Below are 18,486 nucleotides of genomic sequence, written 5' to 3' on the forward strand. Positions count from 1 at the left end.
GTCTTTTAGATTCCAAACTATCCCAGGGAGGGAGATTAGCTTCAGTAGATCTGTTTATGAGTTTGTTGTTGACTCCAGGCATCCAGGATCTGAGTGTGTGGGATGACACACAACTTGTCATGTTGTACCCGTTAGGCAGAGGACCACCCTGAAGGAATTTTTCTGGGTCCCTTTCTCTTTCCCTAGCCATCTTTGGAACCAACCAAGGTCCAGATCCATCTTTTATAAGAACAATTAATTGAATTCACCAATTTACCATGCCCTTTCATCAGCGGTTCCATCTGTGCTTCATGCCTTTGAAGTACTTTATAAGGAATCAGTTTATAGACACTATCCAGTTAGGGGGATGCCCCCTCCCTTATCTACCTTCATCCTTCTAAAAAAAATATCAGCAGAATTAAAGGGCTCGACTTGAATATAAATTCCTCTACTACAGATGTCCAAGAAAAATTAAGGATATAATCACATGCTGTCTTTATTTCATAAATGTATTATCTCTCCAGCTCCTCTCCATGAGGGGAGATAACTTAATTTTCTCATAGAATCCTTGATATTAGAACCATAATAGAAATATATTTCACCTTAAAAATGTCTTTCATATACTGCCAGATTGATCTACCTCATGCTTTGACCTAATTACGTCTGTCCTCTCCTAAAAACCTGCAATTCCCTACTGGATCTAAGAAAAGTCTAAGCTCGGTTTGGCCTTCAAGACCCTCCCCTGAGCCGGATCTCATATTACTACCCTCTACATGCTCCGGTCAAACTGGACAAGTCTTTGTTCATGTTCCAGGTCTGGGATGTTATCTTGCCCTATCCTCAACAACATCACATTTTGTTTGGAGAAGATAACATGTAAGAGAGTGGACAGGAAGGTGTCTTGGTCAGGAAATTCATAGGGATAGGAAGCAAAGCCATTTGACTGCTATACCCATACATTAAGATGACTATGGTGGATAAGAATCAACTTAGTTAAGGTAAATACTGATCAATCAGAAGCCTAGAAACCCAGGATAGAAAGGAGAATAAAAAACATATACCATATGTACTGACTGTAATATGACCTATTACTTATGAGAAGATCTGCTTGCATAAGAATCTAGAATTTTAGAGTTGAAGGGGGAAGAAGGGGTTAGAAGGGGTTCATTAGAGATCATTTAATATCCAGGGATCCTCAAACTATGGACCACGGGCCAGATGCGGCAGCTGAGGATGATTATCCCCCTCACCCAGGGCTATGAAGTTTCTTTATTTAAAGGCCCACAAAACAAAGTTTTTGTTTTTACTATACCCCGGCCCTCCAACAGGGGGACAGTGAATTGGCCCCCTATTTAAGAAGTTTGAGGGCCCCTGATTATAAACTATTCATTTTACATAGAAGGAACTCAAACGCTGAACAGAAATTGACTTTCCTTAGCTCAGAGAGCAAATTGCTGTTGAAACTGGGATTGGATAGAGCGAGGGTCTTCTGATGCATTGGAAATTAATAATAACTGATGGAAATATGCGTCACCTGGGACTAAAATATTGATTTTTATGGTATAAGGATCCAAGACCTGGGAGGCATGAGGATATGGATTTGGGTCAGGGTAGTTCTGTGGAAAGAAGGGTGGCAATGAAGTCCAAGAACAGGATTCAAATTCTACCTTTACCACTCACATACGTTCGACACTGGGCAAATTATTTCCCTTTTGTGATAGGGCTGGACCAGGTGATGACTAATGGTCATCACCACTCTGGACTCCAGGATTCTATTGTAGCAGAGTTAACTACTCTCACATGTAGCCTGCACTGCCTCAGACTACTATTCCTTATCATCAATCCCAAATTCTAAAGTCAGCTAGAGATATGTTTAAACATTTATTTATTCATTGCTACAATTATAACCTTTCTCTCTCATCCAACAATTAGTTAATTAGCTCCAAGCCTCCACTTTGGATTGTTAATATTATTTATTTAGTAAATTCAGGAAAACCTCTTTTTCTTATAAGCAGTTGCTTCAATATCAATAGAGGGGGAAAAAATAACAACCCTGGGTTTAAAAAAAACAACAAAGTTACTGATTATACAACTTATTAACAATGTAATAAATAATAATAATAGATAATTATTTACATTGTTTTAGCTGTGTTTCTCACGGCCATCACTGTTATTCATTAATTCTCATTTCTACAGTCTTACCATTCAGTATCATAACTCCAGATACCAAGTGTTTTCTCAATAATTCTCTTCATGTTTCTTTTACAGATAAGTGTCAATACAATTTTCTAAGAAAACAAGCTCTTTCTTCATCTTCTCTGGGGGAGGGAAAGAGGGTGTGAGTGGGGGGAGCTTACTGAAGCTGTTATCACAGTACAATCAAATGAGCCCTGGTTTAGCCACAAACTTACTGTGTGACATTAAATAAGTTTTTTCTCTTTCTCACCATTTCCTCAAGTTTCCTTCTCTGTAAAGTGAGAGTTTTAGACTAATCTATTCTCTATGGTCCTTTCTATGTTCCTATAATTTGTCTCATCTTTAAACCACTGTTGGAAAAAAACAATTTCATGTCACTGGTACCCTGAGCTGAACCTGAGTCAAAGACTGAGCAACAGAAAACCGTAAGCCTGAGCGGGAGAGGGCGGCTGAAATTTTAGAAGGGATTTAAGTCCTATTACTCATAAGATAATACTATTTTTCTACATCCCCAGTAGCATCTAACAGAGCACCAGGCATATACTTGGGAATTATTAGATATTTATTAAATAACTGAAGAAAGAATCATGAGAGAAGTGGTTATTTAATGAGTTAATAATTGCAAAGCATTTAGCCCAGAACTTGGCACATAATACTATAAAAATATTAACGATCATCATCATTACTAATGATAATAGTTTCTGAGTCAAATCCTCCAATTGTGAGATCTCCTTTCCTATAGAAAGCTTCAAAGGAGGCTGTGGATAGATTCTGTAAGATGATTTTGGTTTATCACAACAGAAATGTTTACTGCCTCAGGGATGAGGTAGGGAGGAAGAGAGGGATGGAATATGTAACTCAAAATTTTTAAGCAAATGTTAAAAATTGCTTTTACATGTAAATAGGAGAAAATATTATTTTTAAAATTTTTGAACAATGCCTCAAAAAAGCTGAGTTTGGTTTATTTCTGTACATAAGAAGCAGAATAATAATCATTCATATTTACATGTTGTTGTTCAGGTGGTTTGCCCAGGGTCACACAGCAAGTACATGTCTGAGATCAGATTTGAACGCAAGTTTTTCTGACTCCAGGTTTGATGCTCTCTTCACTGAACCACCTAGCTGTGCCATGAGAACATGATTTTATTTTAAGTTTTTACAACAAACTTTTTCCACAATAAATCTAGCTAATAAGTGATAGAGTAAAGGCCCCTATTCAATAGTGGTCTTTCCACTACAACATACTGGGTCCAAATTATTCTCCTTTGTCTTAGAAGTCAGAACTAAGACCAATAGGTGAAAGTTTCAGAAATACTACTTAAGCTCACTGTAAGGAAAAAGAAATTAGCAATCATTGCTGGATGCTGGAAAAAAGAAACTGCCGTGGTAGACAATGAATTCTTCCCTCCCCAGATATGTTCTGGGAGATCCTGGATTCCTACTTAGTAGTGATGTTGAAAAAGGGATTTCCGTTCAGGTATGGGTTAGACAAGATGATCTTTATAAGAAGCTATGATTTTATATACTTGTTTATATGCATGTATATATAATATATATACATATGTGTATTTTATGTGTGTATAGGATAATATGTGGTGCATATTATATATTTATATATAAAGCACAAATTTAATTATTTATTTATTGTATATTTTTTGGTTTTGAATTTATTTGTATTTATTATAAATATACATTTATTTGTATATATGTGAGCATTATATGTGTATATAATATATTAAATATATCTTTATATATCTCTTAGGGTGGGTGCACTAAGGGGCTATAAGCCATAGGCCATTGGGTGAAAAAGTCTGTTAACCTCTCTTATGATTTACTTTTGCAGACACTGTAACTTTCAAAAATGCTTTATTGTTGTCATGGCAAAGTATTCTTCCAGAGGGCCAGCATGGTTCAATGCAAACACACACTTGTGATAATGAACACATCCAGTGATGTCCAGAGGCAAACCCGGGCCAGGCAGATCCTTCATGGCTTACCTCAGGCTTCAGAGGCAGTGGTTACTTTCTTGGGAGGCCGTATCTTGTCATTGATCCAATCCACGTAGTTGGTCACTCGCGTATAAACACCCGGCTTGTTGAATCTGCCACAACCATCACCCCAACTGATGATCCCATAAAGGTAAGAAACCCCATTCTTTTCACAGGCTAGAGGTCCACCTGAGTCACCCTGTGTTGGTTAGAGATCAAGAGTAAATCATTTTAACTCCAAGGAATGATTACATTTCATATAGAAAGTTGGCAAAGATGGGAAAAATAAGCATAACTCTAGATAGGCAGTCAAGTGTTCTGAGTTCTGGTTCTTACTCTGTCATTGATAATGTTAAGCACTACAATCTCACTCTTTCCTGAATTCCCAGCCAAGATAAAAGTAAATACAGCTAGGTTCTGATTAATGTGAAGAACGAATCCTCTGAAATAGTCTCATATATTCAAATTTGTTATTTGAATTTATAATTATGCTTCTAGTCTGTTGGGAAAAAAAGGCAATATAAACTCAAATAATATAACCATTTCAAGGGATTTATTATTTGCACTCATTGGAACCCAGATGTGCTTTATAAATCTAAATATATATATATATATATATATATATAAAAACATATACAAACACATATTTATGTGTATATATATATTTATATAAATTTCTCCCTCCATAATTATAAGATGCATGAAATAGCTTAATAAACTTATTTAAAATTATTTATAAACTGATTTCATAGACTTCCTCATTTAAGGAAAAATTGTATTTCAAAAAATGAATCTATTTAACCCAAAGGGATGAAGTGCTTATAGTGGAATTTCAACTTCCACTGAATGATACAGTGGATGATGATGAACAATAGATGATGTACACAATTCTTTCCTTTGCTCATTTCCATAGAAGAGAAATTTCAACTTAAAAAATTTTCTTCGTAATGTAATAACAGCTTATATTTACACAGGGCCTCATTGTTCACAAAATGAATATTAATATAATAATAAGATGATGAAATTGGGAGACAAAGGGATTAAGTCATTTGCTCCATGGTAACATAGCTAGTGAGTGTCAGAGCCTGGACTTGGATTGAGGTTTGCTGAATTCATATTCATTTTTTTCTGCTACACAATACTGCATCTTACTACACATCAAAAATCAAATGGCTTGCCTCTTGAGGTAGTGAGTGGCTCATTATTGGAGGTATTCAAGCAAATGCTAGATAATGACTGCTCAGAAATGTTTCAGACAGGATTGATAATTTGGAGAGAAATTGTGCTAGAAAAACTCCTAGATGCCTCTGAATTCAATGATTCCATGATATTGTCATTCAATTCAGATATACTTATAATAAGAGATATTTATCTGCTAAGTATACAGTCTGTGAAAAGTTTGCAGACCTGTTTCAATTATGTTTCATATTCATGAAGCAAGAAGCCATGAAAATGTTATTCTTCTTTAATGGCCAAATAAAACCCCTGACCTCTATTGTTCCAAATTCTGACCAGAAATATTGACATAGCCTAGTGAGTCGGAACCAAAATTAATAAGTGACTAATCCTTAGAGAGGCAGAAGGGGAGAGCATGAAGTCCTGGAATAAGAGTTGGGAAACCTGGTTTCTAGTTTTACATTAATTTAAGATGTGATCATGGTTGTCACTATGTCTTTCTGAGCCTCAATTTCCTCATCTATAAAATGAGTCAGAAGGAAAGAAAGATTTATTAAGCATTGCAATAAACGCTTTGTGAATATTAGCTCATTTGCTTTTCATAAAACACTGGATGGTTGTTTTTTTCTTCTTATTCAGTCATTTTTTTAGTCTTAATGACCCCATTTGGTTTGCCAATTATTTTTCCAGTTCATTTTACAGATGAGGAAATGGAGGCAAAAAGGATTAAGTGACTTGAGAACAGACTGGAATTCAGGAGGATGATTCTTCCACACTCCAAATCAATCACTCTATCCACTATGCTTAGACTTAGCTGCCCCTGGGAGATAAGACTATGATGATTCCCGTTTTACAGAAGAAAACTGAGGCAGAGAGAAGTTAAGGAACTTTCCCAGACTCATATAAATAGTGGGTACCTTAGGCTGGATTTGAACTAGGAGCTTCCTGAGCCTAGTGTTCTGTCCCTCTGCATCACCTAGCTGCCAAGTTGGATTATAGGACCTCTGGGGTCCTACTCAGCCTAGACATTCTAAGATATGAAGTGTCCCTTTCTCACAACCCCTCATCCCCAGGGGAAGGCAGGAAGAAAGCACCATGACATCATGCTTTCAGAATGGTCCTGTGATCCCGGCAGGCCCCGAGAATGGAGAAGGCCCAGGATTCTAGAACACTCAGTAAACACGACATTCACTGTTTGGAACTTAATGGGCCAAATCTAAAACAGGTGCTACTGGGGGAGGAGGGGGAGTGATGGACTATCCGGCAGCTCCAAGTCACGAGATGGGGGGATTAGGTTAGTTTCCTGCTTAATGGAACTGGGAAGGCTGAAGTGGAGCTCAAAATCTTGCTTTATTATGCATTATAATGGTCCATAATTGAATCCAACCTTCTTTCTTTAAAATTCATCTCCCTGGAGGCTCATGACAACAGATTCAGAATTGGATAAATATCTTTGAATAATAGAGAGGCACTGTGGGGGTGGGAATCCCAGTGGTCTGGGAGGTAAGAAGCATAATTCTGAATCCCAGCCCCGCCACTCACTATATGAACCACAGCTGAGATTTAGACTAGAGTTAGAGGTCCTTTCCATATTTTTCCATATTTCATATTTTTCCATATTCATATATTTCTATATTCCATGTTTCATATTTTAAGGTCCTTTCTAGGTATGATATTCTGTCTTCTAACATCAGTTCTGTCTTAGTTCAGTCCTTTTTGGACAAAGACAGTTAATCTGTGGATTTCTCTTTCTAGATGTATCATGCACTTCTCTAATTCAATATTTCCAAAATGGAACCCATTGTCTTCCCCTTCCCCTTCCCCTCCCCTATTCCTTCCCCAAACATTACTATTTCCCTTGAGGTTGCCACCATCCTTCCAGGTACATAGACTTGTAATCTTAGAGCCATCTTTGATCTCTCTCTCTCTTTCATCCCCACTATATCCCATCCATTGTCACATCCTATAAATTGATCTTTTCCAACATCCCTCACATCCTTTCTGCTTATTCAAATAATTGTCACCTCTTGCCTAGACGATGGCAATAGACTCCCTACTTCCAATTCCTACTCTCCCCAATCTATCCTCCATATAGTAACCAAAATTACCTTCCTAAAGCATTCATGATGATGTCCCTTCCCCTGCTTAAAAAGTCTTTATTAATCCCTAATAATGTCTTTGTAATAACATCCAAGGTTCTGCCTTTCATACTTACTATCCACTCATTTCTTAACATTCCCCTTTGCAAACTCCATATTCTATGAAAACAGGATTTTTAACTGATCTCTTAACTAGATAGTCCCATCTCCCAACATTTATATGGATAATCATCATTCTTTTGTGCTGAGTGAAGTAAGCAGAACCAAAAGAACACTGTACACAGTAACAGCAAAATTGTGTGATGATCAACTGTGATAGACAGCTCTTCTTGGAAATACAATGATCCAAGACAATTCCAGGAGACTTGAGATAGAAAATGCCATTCACATCTAGAGGGAGAACTATGGAGACTGAATGCAGTCTATTTTCATACTATTTTCACTTTTTTTTTGTTTTTTCTTTCTCATTTTTTCCCTTTTAGTCTGATTTTTCTTTCAAAACATGACCAATACAAAAACATGTTGAAAATGATTGTACACATATAAACTATACCAGATTGCTTACTCTTTGGGGGAGGGAGAGGGAATGGAAAGGAGAAAAATTTGGAACTCAGAATCTCATAAAAATGAATGTTGAAAACTATCTCTACATGTATGTGGAAAAATAAAATACCATTAAGGAAAACAAATAAAACAAGAATCAAAAATGGAGGCACCAAGAGCTCTAAGTCACATAGCTGTGGAGTGATACAATGGTCTCTTAAACCAGGAGAAGTATGTTTCTCACATAATTCTCCCCCAAACTCTTTGCATTCATTAAGCACTTCACAGGCTATTATTTCATTTTAGAATCCCAGGTGATCAGATTAGCTAGTGTTCCAGGAAATACTGGGGGGGTTTTGAGGACCAGTAACTTTTGATGGGGAAAAATGGAGGGTAAGCTTGGGTTTCTGATGGTGGAGCCCCAAAGAAAGAGTCATTCAGAGAGGAGAGAGATACAGAAGAAAGAAATTTCATTGATTTTGATATGTTTCTAATCACAGAGATGATTTAGAATGAAGCTGGGATTCAGAGAGTAGCTGATGTGGAGAAAAGGGGATGGCAAGAGTGGGAGCTATTCAATCGATGAGGTGTATGAGAAGGGGGGGATAGCAGATGTGAGATGGTAGAATTTAAATCTGGAAAGAACCTTCCAGAGCACCCTCTTTCAGATGAGGAAAGTCTAAGGCACAGAGAATCTAAGAAATGTGCCCTGTGTTTAACCTATATTGGATCACTTGCTCTCTAGAAGATGGGAAACAAAGCAAAATTTGGAACATAAGATTTTGCAAAGGTGAATGTTGAAAATTACCTTTGCATGAATTTGGAAAAATAAAAAGCTTTATTTTAAAAATAAAAGTTAAAAAAAAAAACCTTCTGGTATCTTAACCCTATTTGCCTCAGTTTCCTTATTTGTAAAATGTACTGAAGAAGGAAATGGCAAACTGCCCCAGTATCTTTGACAAGAAAATCACAAATGGAATCACAAAGAATCAGATGTGATTAAAAAATGACCCAAACAACACTAAGATCTAAATAGGGTAAAATGACTTGCCCACAGTCATCTGGCTAATGAATTGAAGAGTCAGAATTCATTTTCAAGACCCCGGCTACCAATTCAGTTCTCTTTCCACTATCCAGGGCTTCTTCAACTTTTTACACTCACGTTGCTTTTTGCTTGAAAAACTGTTACACAACCTTGAGTATGTAGGTTTATAAAATAGGCATAAAAATCAAACATTTGCTGAATACAAGTCATAATTTCACAGTTCCCACATTCAGTGACAAGACCCCACATCACAAACCACAGCTTAGTGCACTATGCCACACTCCCTCTCATTCCTTTGGCCGAAACAAAATAAATGTAGAATTACCCTCCCCAAGCCTTACCTGGCAAGCATCTGATTTGCAGTCAAAGTAACCAGCACAAAACATGTTGGGGGTGATATCTGCGCCATAGACCTCTGGGCTGCTGCATTTGTGATCGGGCAGGAGAGGAAGCAGTGCTTCTCGTAAGTACGTGGCGTAACCTGTGACATCTTTTAAGGAGAGACCAAGGGAAAAGTCAGGACTGGGACAACCCTGAAACATCGAGGGCCACCGCCCCGTGAGGAGCCCTGGCTGGAAGCCTCCTTGCTTACGTACCCCTCAGAAAGGAAAATGCTTAGCAGTCATCTGAGGATTTCAGCAAAGCCCATCTACCTTCTCTGATCTTCTTGGAGAGTCACGGGGGACTTTTTACTTATGTTTAATCTATGGGCAGGGCAGGACTCAGATGAAGTGATCGCTAGCATCCCTTCCTTCTGCCCCACTGGCTGGTATTATTGTCAATCAACATCAAGCCTGACAGCCACACCACGGCTATCAATGGAACCTATAACTGATGGTCAGGATGCTGAGTTATGGCCCCGCCGGCCAATGATATGGATAGAAAGGAAGAGACATACTCTCTCCCCTTACATTTATTAGCACTTGTTGTTGCCATCACTCAATCATTTTAGCCATGTCTGACTTCTCATGAGCCAATTTGGGGATTTTATTGACAAAGGTACTAGAGTAATTGGCTATTTCCCTTCTCCGGTTATAAGATTTCATAACTACTTTGAGGCTTCCTCAGTTCCTACCTACATCCCTAGTTGCGATAGTTGCACAGTGTGGAAAATACCGAAGACAATCCAAGAGAAAGACCCAAGCTCAGAGGAAAACATACTCTGGTTTGATGGGTCTGGGCAGGGGCCCCCAGATGTCATCAGGAGACTCACTCTCATACATGTGTCCCCATCCTGCAATCTGGCACTTGTGATTATCAGGAAAGGTGATGCCGTTCTCCGGGAGGCAGATGGGCTGGACAAACTGGGACTTTACAGCACAGCGGTCACCCTTCTTCTTCAGCCTGACCAGAACTGCAGGGAATTAGAGAAGGGAATCAGATTGACCATCACAGAGGCGAGAGTATTTCTATCCATTGGGACTGTCCATTAAAGTTAAAAGGTCAAAAAACAATTTCTGGGACTTGAAGGAAAAATAATGGTGTGGGTCTAGAATTATAACCTTTAGAGATTTGAATGGCACTTTAAAAGCCATCAAAATCACCCTGTTTTACAGATGAGTAAACTGAGACTCAGAGAGTTAAGCACGAGGACCAACTTCATACAGTTAGTAAGAAGCAGAGGTAGAACTCATTTTTAGGTCTAGGTCTTCTCTCCTCTATGATACAGCCCCACAAGAATGGGGAGAAATTATCTACAGTAGTTAAAGCAATCATAAATTTATTCCTCTTCTTCAGAACTCGGTTGGCTGTACCACTCATGTGTTATTTACCATAATTATTTTATAGAGAGCTCACACAGGGCAAGTGCTCACAATGTGGTCAGAAAAAGCAATGTTAAGGACACTCTCAAGGTATTTCTTAAGAACTTTAGAATGGATTACATGGGACACTGGGACAGGGTCACCCAGATCCTCATCAGAAAAGGAACTGTGCTCTATGAGCAAAGCAGGACTGAATTAGCCCAAAGGAAACACTAAATGTGCAAAATTAGAGAATCTGCCCCAAATGTTCATAGGGACCATTTGTGTCTGACCTGTGGCAGAGCATTCCGAGCTCATTTGGTCTGATTAGCCACTGTCAGACATACTGTAACTCAACTCTAACAAAGTAATGTCCTTTTGGTCCTCTTCGAGAACTAAAGATGACAACCACCATAACCAGAACTAAGTCTGACCTATAGACTTTACCTCAGATCCCAGGCTTTGCCCTTTAAGGACCTCCAGACCTTTCCATCCTCCCCGTCCCGAGAATTTAGCCTTCTTCTATGTTCAGGCTTCCCTGGTTATAGTATGAGTTCCTGGAGATCAGGAACCGTTTCGTATTTTTCTTTTCTATTATTAATACTTAGCATAATGCTGATTCATATCACTCAGCATTCGGTATTATTTTCTGAAAATGTATTCTATCTCCCCACATAGACTAGACATTCCATGAGATGGGATTTGTTAAATTAAATTCCTTCACCCAATATTGAAGATGTTAATCAAGCCCTGACTATGTGCTCAGTCCTGCTTTAGGGGCTGAGTGAGCATTAAAGACTTGACCCAATCCATTGGGAAGACTAAAAACTCACTCATGAGGAAAGTTAAATAACATAAGGAAGCCAGAGATTGGTACCCAGTGTGATGTGGACATAAAGTAGATTTGGGGCTTAGAGATCACATCTTTACCAAGTTCTCCTGCTTTGACCCCTGGCCAGCCTCCTTCTTTCTACCCAAAGCCCTCCTTGATCAGCCCTGATCTGGACACCCAAGGTGGGCCTGACATCTGGTGCAGAAGCCTTAACACACTCACCAAGATCATGATTACTGGGGCTAAAGACAGAGTATAATGGATACAGGATGTACTTCTCAACTTCAAAGGTTTGGGTCACATCTGTGGATGTGTTGAAGAAATGCTGGCCCAGGACAACTCTGATAATTGACTTGGGTGGGCTGAAAAACACAGAATGATCATGAAAATGGATAAGTGACATTTATTTATATTAGCAAGTCTTTCTTCATACCCATCAATAATTTCTGAAGTAAAAGGGAGGCAGGGCAGGTGTTAACAAATCCATTTTTTACCAAGAAAAAAAGGAAGAAGCTGAGATAGAATTTGAACTGAAGTCTCCTGATTTTGATGGCAGTGGTCCTATCTTGTCTGGTACATCTACATATCACAAAGAAGAGCTGTGTTCCTAATTAAAGGGAAGTCGGCCTTTATCCTAATCATTTGGAAGTGGATACTATGGGAATCAAAATGGGTAAATTCTCATCACCACTAGCCTTCTCCAAAGCCCAAGGCCCTACCCATGAAGAGCTCAGTAAAATTTTCAAATAAAAATTCCCAGATACTTGAAACACAGAACATTGAATTTCAGAAATGGATGGAACCTTAGAACCTACATACAATGTCAGACCTGGATGGAGCCTTAGAGGATTGAATGTCAGAGCTGAGAAGGATCTTAGAATCTGGAACAGAACAAGTAAGTAGAACCAGACAAGCAATATACATAATACAAAGTGGCCACAACAAGATTAAGAGCAAGAACAATCTGAATGTTGGAAAATTACAAACAAAATGCTTGACCCTTTACGAAAAAACATGAAAAGTCATCTCCTACCATTTCCTGATCAAGGAGGGCTGAGGCAGAAAGTTTGGTGAGAAAGAAGGAGGCTGGCCAGGGGTCAAGGCTGGAGAACTTGGTAAAAGTAGGAAGGACCAGAAGAAAAGGAGACATTCACAGGTGTAGAACGTGGCATAAAATTTTTGCAGCATTTTTTCCTTTCTCTTTTTAATTCTTTAAAAAATTTTGTTGTAAGGAACAGTGCTTTGGAAAGGGTGGGGAGGAGAGAGAGAGAAGAAATATAAGCAATGTAAAAACTAAAAATATAAATTATTATATTATAAATGTAAATAATTTTTAAATGAAAGCATAGAATATCAGGACTAAAAAGAGTCTTGGAATATAAAATATCAGAGATAGAAGGGATCTTAGAATATGTAACAGACAAACTATCAGAGCTAGAAGAAACTTTAAATTCTTCACCCACAGAAAACAGCAATAATTAGATTGATCACATTTCAACAACACTTTGAAGCTTGTAAAGAGCTTTTTCATGTGAATCATGTGATACAGCTGATAAAAGTATAATTAGTTCCATTTTTCATTTAAGGAAACTGAGTTTCAGAGAGTTAAGTAAAGGGACCTTCAAAAGTTCCCATAGTGAATGAACAAACCCCAGGATAGTACTGAGACAGTGGTAAGCCTGCATATCAGATCTTTAGACCACCAAATAGCTTGTTTTGCAGACAGACAATTAGAGACCACATTGGACTAGGCCCCAGGACTCCTGGCTCCCCAGTAGAATGCTGTTAGTTCATTGGAGGGAAGAGAGTTCACCATGATCATACCATGAACAGTGCAAGCATCTGCTTCATGGAACCTATCAGTGAAATGCTGGTAGATTGATTTAAGAACCAGTTTTTGAAAAAAGTATACACACTTTTAAGTTTAATTTTCATTAGGAACATTTTCTCTATCACTTTCTTTAGCCTAAAGTCAATCAACAAAACAATAAATTTAGCGCTGTTTTTAACATTTGCCGATTTCCAAGATGTAAATAGTCCCATTGAAAATCTAACAATCAATTCTCTGAAACCTACAGGAGCTGCTTCCAGCCCGGCCCTCTCCCCGGATTTCTGCCCGCTGCCCAACTCCAGGGCCCAGTATAATTCTATAGGTTATGACTGCGGGCAGTGTGACTTTGCCACCATGTGGCCATGCCCAAGAATTACAAATTCTCCAGAGTCCTTGTTGGGATGTACTCTAGGTCGTGGTTTCTTCCCTTTGCTAGGTACCTGGGAAAACGTGAGTACCAGGAGGCCCCCACCACCCTCACCCTTCCCCCAGTTCCTAAGGATTATACTTTCTAGGCTTTCTTTCACCACACTGATATCCACATGAATATCAAAGCTATAAGGAATCTTTTAGATCACGAAAGCCTACTACCTTATTTTGAAGGCAATTAATAACCACATCGGAGGGTCTGCCAGAACTAAAATACATCCAAATTAAATGACTTGCCCAGGATCCCACATCCAATAAATGTCCAAGGCCAGATTTCATCACGAAGATGAGTCTTCTCGACTCCAGGTCCAGCATTCTAGACACTGGACCATTTAGCTGCCCTGATGATCAATCATATTTTGCCTCTATATAAATCTTTATATTTTTAACAATTTTTCCAAAGTTCTTATCTTGTATGGTCCTTACAGAATTCAGGGAATTCAGCAATTCAGGTATTATTCCTGTTAACCAGAAGGAAAACTAAGACGAGGGAGTCCCTTGACATGCTGAGTCCTCATTCACCATCCCTTTAAAGTTCCAGACTAAAGCACCTTCCTCTAGCTACCATAACCTTTTCTGTTTGTCCAAAGAGACTAGGTCACTTCCTTAAATTCAAACAGCTAGGAAAAGGAGAGCGTTAACAACCACTTATTAAATACCTACTGTGTGCAAGGGACTGTGCTAAGTATTTAATAAATATGCTCTCATTTGATGTGAAGTAGATTCTATTATAATTCCCCATTTTACAGTTAAGGAAATCAAGATAGAGGTTAAGTGATCTGTCCAGTTTCACACAGCAAGTAAGTGTCTGAGTCTAGCAGACCTAGGAGGCCAGCTTAAGTCCTCTGAATTCAGATCTACTCCTTTTTCAACAATGATGTGATTTCTCCACCTTTCCTAAGAGCCCTCACCTCTTTCTCAGGTTTACCCCAAGACATAGCATCCTTACATGGTAGAGAATAAGCATCCTGTTAGAATTGCAGGTGCTCTCATCCTGAGAAAGTCCTCCCTGATGCCCAAAATTTCCCTTCTCCCCAAATCTCCATCAACAGCTAGAAGATCCTCGTTCAAAGGGATAGAGCTACTTCCATCCCAGGAACACACAGGCTGTGAAAGATCAGGGAGTTTAAAGCCTTTTCAGAGAATAGGATTTGATAAGGAGGAGAACATGAGAAAAAAAGGGGTAAGGAGGCTACATGAGGGATCCATTAAGTTTCACCTGAACCTCTTTATCATTTTGCCCAAGAACTGGCCCTCCCCAACACAACGGGGTAAAAGGATGGGCTTACCTGTTGGCAAAACAGTGGGCAGCTGATACGACCCAACAGGAGTGAATGAGACTGCCGGCACAGAAAACCTCCCCGATATATATGGCCGCCATCCACGGGTGGGATCCTGGCAAGGAGGACGAGCCTCCAATAATCCGAGGTCTCAAGAATGTCCTCTTCTTGTGTCTCTTTCCACAGGCTCGTCTGTTGGGCAGAGAAGTCTCGGGGATGGCCAGGAATTCCATGTTGGGACGAGACCCGCTCCTCGGATTATTCACTGGGACAGGAGAAAAGGCAGAGCTTGACAGAATGTTAAAAAGAGAAAGGCCCTGGACGCCATCTGTGCAAGAAATGCTTAAGAGAGTCTCGATTAAAGTGCTTAAAGAGATGCTTTAGTGGAAAGAGTTCTGGAACTGGACTTCCATCTGGCTCCAAATGCCTGCTCCGTGAATGACTCTGCTTGAAAATTAAGTCCATAACTCCTTCCTTTTTTTTTTTCTTTTTGCTGAGGCAATTGGGTTAAGTGACTTGCCCAGGGTCACACAGCCAGGAAGTGGTAAGTGTTTGAACGCGGGTCCTCTTGACTTCAAGGCTGGTGCTCTATCCACTGCACCACCCAGCTGCCCCGCGTAGCTCCCTCCTTTTGCACTTCAGTTTCTTTATTTGTAAAAATAAAAAGGTGGGACTAAATGATCACTAAGGTCTTTTTCCAGATCTAAATCTTTTGGTTCCATGTGAAAAAGATGCAGGGATTTTAGTGACTGCAAAGGCAATATGAGGTAACATTGTAATATAATAGCCAAAAAACTTAATTTCCATTCATTTGCATTAATAGAAGATAGGTATCAGAATAAAGGAGGTGATGGTATGGCCACCGTATACCCTGGCGACTCCACACTGGGAGTTCCGAGTCATACTTTTGGATGTCACTGACAAACAGGAGTGCATCCAGAAAAGTGGAACAGGATAGTCAATGGACTGAAAACCTTAGGACGGATTGAAGGGAATGAGGTGGCTCATTGGATAGACTTGGTGTCACAAAGTTGTGAATTCAAATTCTGCTTCAGACACTCAGTTGTATGGCCTTGAATAAGTCACTTAATTTCTATTTGCCTCAGTTTCCTGAAATGTAAAATGGGGGTCCTATTAGCATCTATCTCACAGAATTGCTGTGAGGATCAAATGAAATGACATGTAAAGAAGAAAGGGAAAGGAAATCAGTATTAAGGACTAACTATGTACTATGCTAAGCATTTTACAAACATTGTCGTAGCTGGAGCTCACAATAACTTTGGCAAATGGGTACTATTCTAAGTTGAGGAAACTGAAATATACAGAATTCAAATCCAGCCACAGACACTTAATACTTCCTAGCTGTGTGTCACTTAACTGCAATTGCCTTGAGATATATATATATATATATATATATATATATATATATATGCATAATAATGCACAGAGCACCAGGTCTAGAGTCAAGACTTATCTTCCTGTGTTCAAATCTGACCTCAGACACTTCTGAATTGGGAGCAAGTCATTTAATCCTGTTTGCCTCAGTTTCCTCATCTGTAAAATGAGATGGAGAAGAAAATGGCCAATCACTCCAGTATCTTCTACAAGAAAACCCCAGATGGGGTCATGAACAGTTAAATACAATTCAAATGATTTAATAACAACTGTCACAGGCTTTAGACCTGTTTTACTTAGCTCTAAAGGACAAGACAAGGTGTTCCAAAGAGGCAGATTTTAGTTAAACACAAGTAAAATCTTCCTAATTAGTGAGTTCCTTGTCACTGAAAATCTTCAAACATTCCTTGCCACTTGTCGGGAATTCTGTAGGTGGGACTCCTGCTTTGGGTGTGGGTGGACTGGGCTGAGGGACCTCTTAGGTTCTCCCATATTTGTGTTTCTATGATTCATGGCCCAACAGCTTAGTAGGGAGCAGAGCTGGACTTTAACCCATGTCTGAGTTTAAGGTTCCTTCTATTATTTATTCCCCTCCAGGCATCATAATCCATCCCCTAACCCCTGCCATCTTCACAGAGCCAAATGAGAGAATGAAAAATGAAGTCATGTAAACAGGTATATGTTGGAGCCAATTGTTAAATTTTCACCATGAGCATTTGCCCTATAAAAATCAGTGGGTACCACAAATTGGACTCTGATTTATTATTTTTGACTGCCTGGAGTTTAAAAAGTGATGGAAAAAATGTTCACAATGCAGATTAAAATTAAAAGTATGTCCTGTAGGGGCAACTAGGTGGTACAGTGGATAGAGCACCAGCCCTGAAGTCAGGAGGACCCGAGTTCAAATCTGACCTCAGCCACTTAACACTTCCTGGCTGTGTGACCCTGGGCAAGTCACTTAACCCCAATTGCTTCAGCCAAAAAAAAAATGCCCTACCTTATTGGAGAGCTTGTTGTATTTGGAAAAAGAAAATACAATAAAATAAATAAGAGAGAGCCTGTTGTTAAACATTTACCAGCATACTCCTGGGTATAAAGCAAGATAAACATGTTATTCCTATTTCCTAGACCTTTCCTAAGACTGTCCTCAGTGAGAACACCACCAGTGGGATAAAAAAAAAAAAAAAAAAAAACCCTACATCAGCTTCTGAGAACGCATCTTCTGGCATTCTGTTTGGGTTTTTTTCCTTTGTGGGACTGGATGATACCGTGCCTCATGGCCGTGAGCTAAAACACCAGCGGTTCTCCTCTGCCTGGCTCAGAGCCCACCTACCGCAGGAGAAGATGTTGCAGTACTCCCAGGAGAGAGTGTTGTCCTTCATGATGTAACACCAAGGCTTCTCATCGCTGTCGGGATTTCTGACACAAGAAAGAGACAATCAGGGAGGCTCTGGGAGCCACGGCTCCCCATCCTCTCAGCCCCTCCATCCCTGAAGAATAAGAGCAGGGGCACAGGGGCTAGAGCTAAACTCCCCCTGTACCAGCAAAGAGGAATAGCTGTGAGAACCAGGAGCCATGAAAAGGCTTATGGGAACGAATCCCTACATTTTCTAGTGAAATGCTGAATAATAGAAGGTTATGCCCTAGAAAACAGGTCACAGAACCCACAAAAAGGTTAAGAACCTTAGCATTCAGCTTAAACTGGGGTGTATGTGTGAGTATAATCAATCATAATGTGAGAACAGGTTCTGTTTTAAATCAATAAAAGACATTAGGTAAGAGACTTGGTCACATCCTAGGAAATTTATAAAATGTACAGTTCAGAACTTGTCATCTTGAACTATTTAGGAACTAGAGAGAGATTCAAGGGATTGGAAACAAGGAGGAAAGAGCGGGGTCAAGCTGGAAAGTGAATCAGCAGCCCAGGGGCAACTTGGGATAGAAGAAAGAA

At 39.4% G+C, this 18,486-nt stretch overlaps 1 protein-coding gene across 1 annotated transcript in view; it reads right to left on the minus strand.

The window, feature by feature from the left end:
* Positions 1-4,024: 4,024 nt before the first annotated feature.
* The window catches only part of HGFAC (HGF activator), a 55,191-nt gene continuing 40,729 nt past the window's right edge, over positions 4,025-18,486 (minus strand). Inside the window, exons 9-14 of the mRNA XM_031941928.1 lie at positions 17,869-17,954; positions 15,150-15,405; positions 11,823-11,962; positions 10,240-10,380; positions 9,368-9,516; positions 4,025-4,362 (exon numbers count right to left, since the gene is read on the minus strand). Of these exons, the coding sequence (XP_031797788.1) occupies positions 4,174-4,362; positions 9,368-9,516; positions 10,240-10,380; positions 11,823-11,962; positions 15,150-15,405; positions 17,869-17,954 (961 nt within the window). The 3' untranslated portion in view covers positions 4,025-4,173. The remainder of the gene's footprint in view (positions 4,363-9,367; positions 9,517-10,239; positions 10,381-11,822; positions 11,963-15,149; positions 15,406-17,868; positions 17,955-18,486) is intronic.

This window comes from Sarcophilus harrisii, chromosome 6 (genome assembly GCF_902635505.1).
Source record: "Sarcophilus harrisii chromosome 6, mSarHar1.11, whole genome shotgun sequence".
Classification (NCBI taxonomy): Eukaryota; Metazoa; Chordata; class Mammalia; order Dasyuromorphia; family Dasyuridae; genus Sarcophilus; species Sarcophilus harrisii.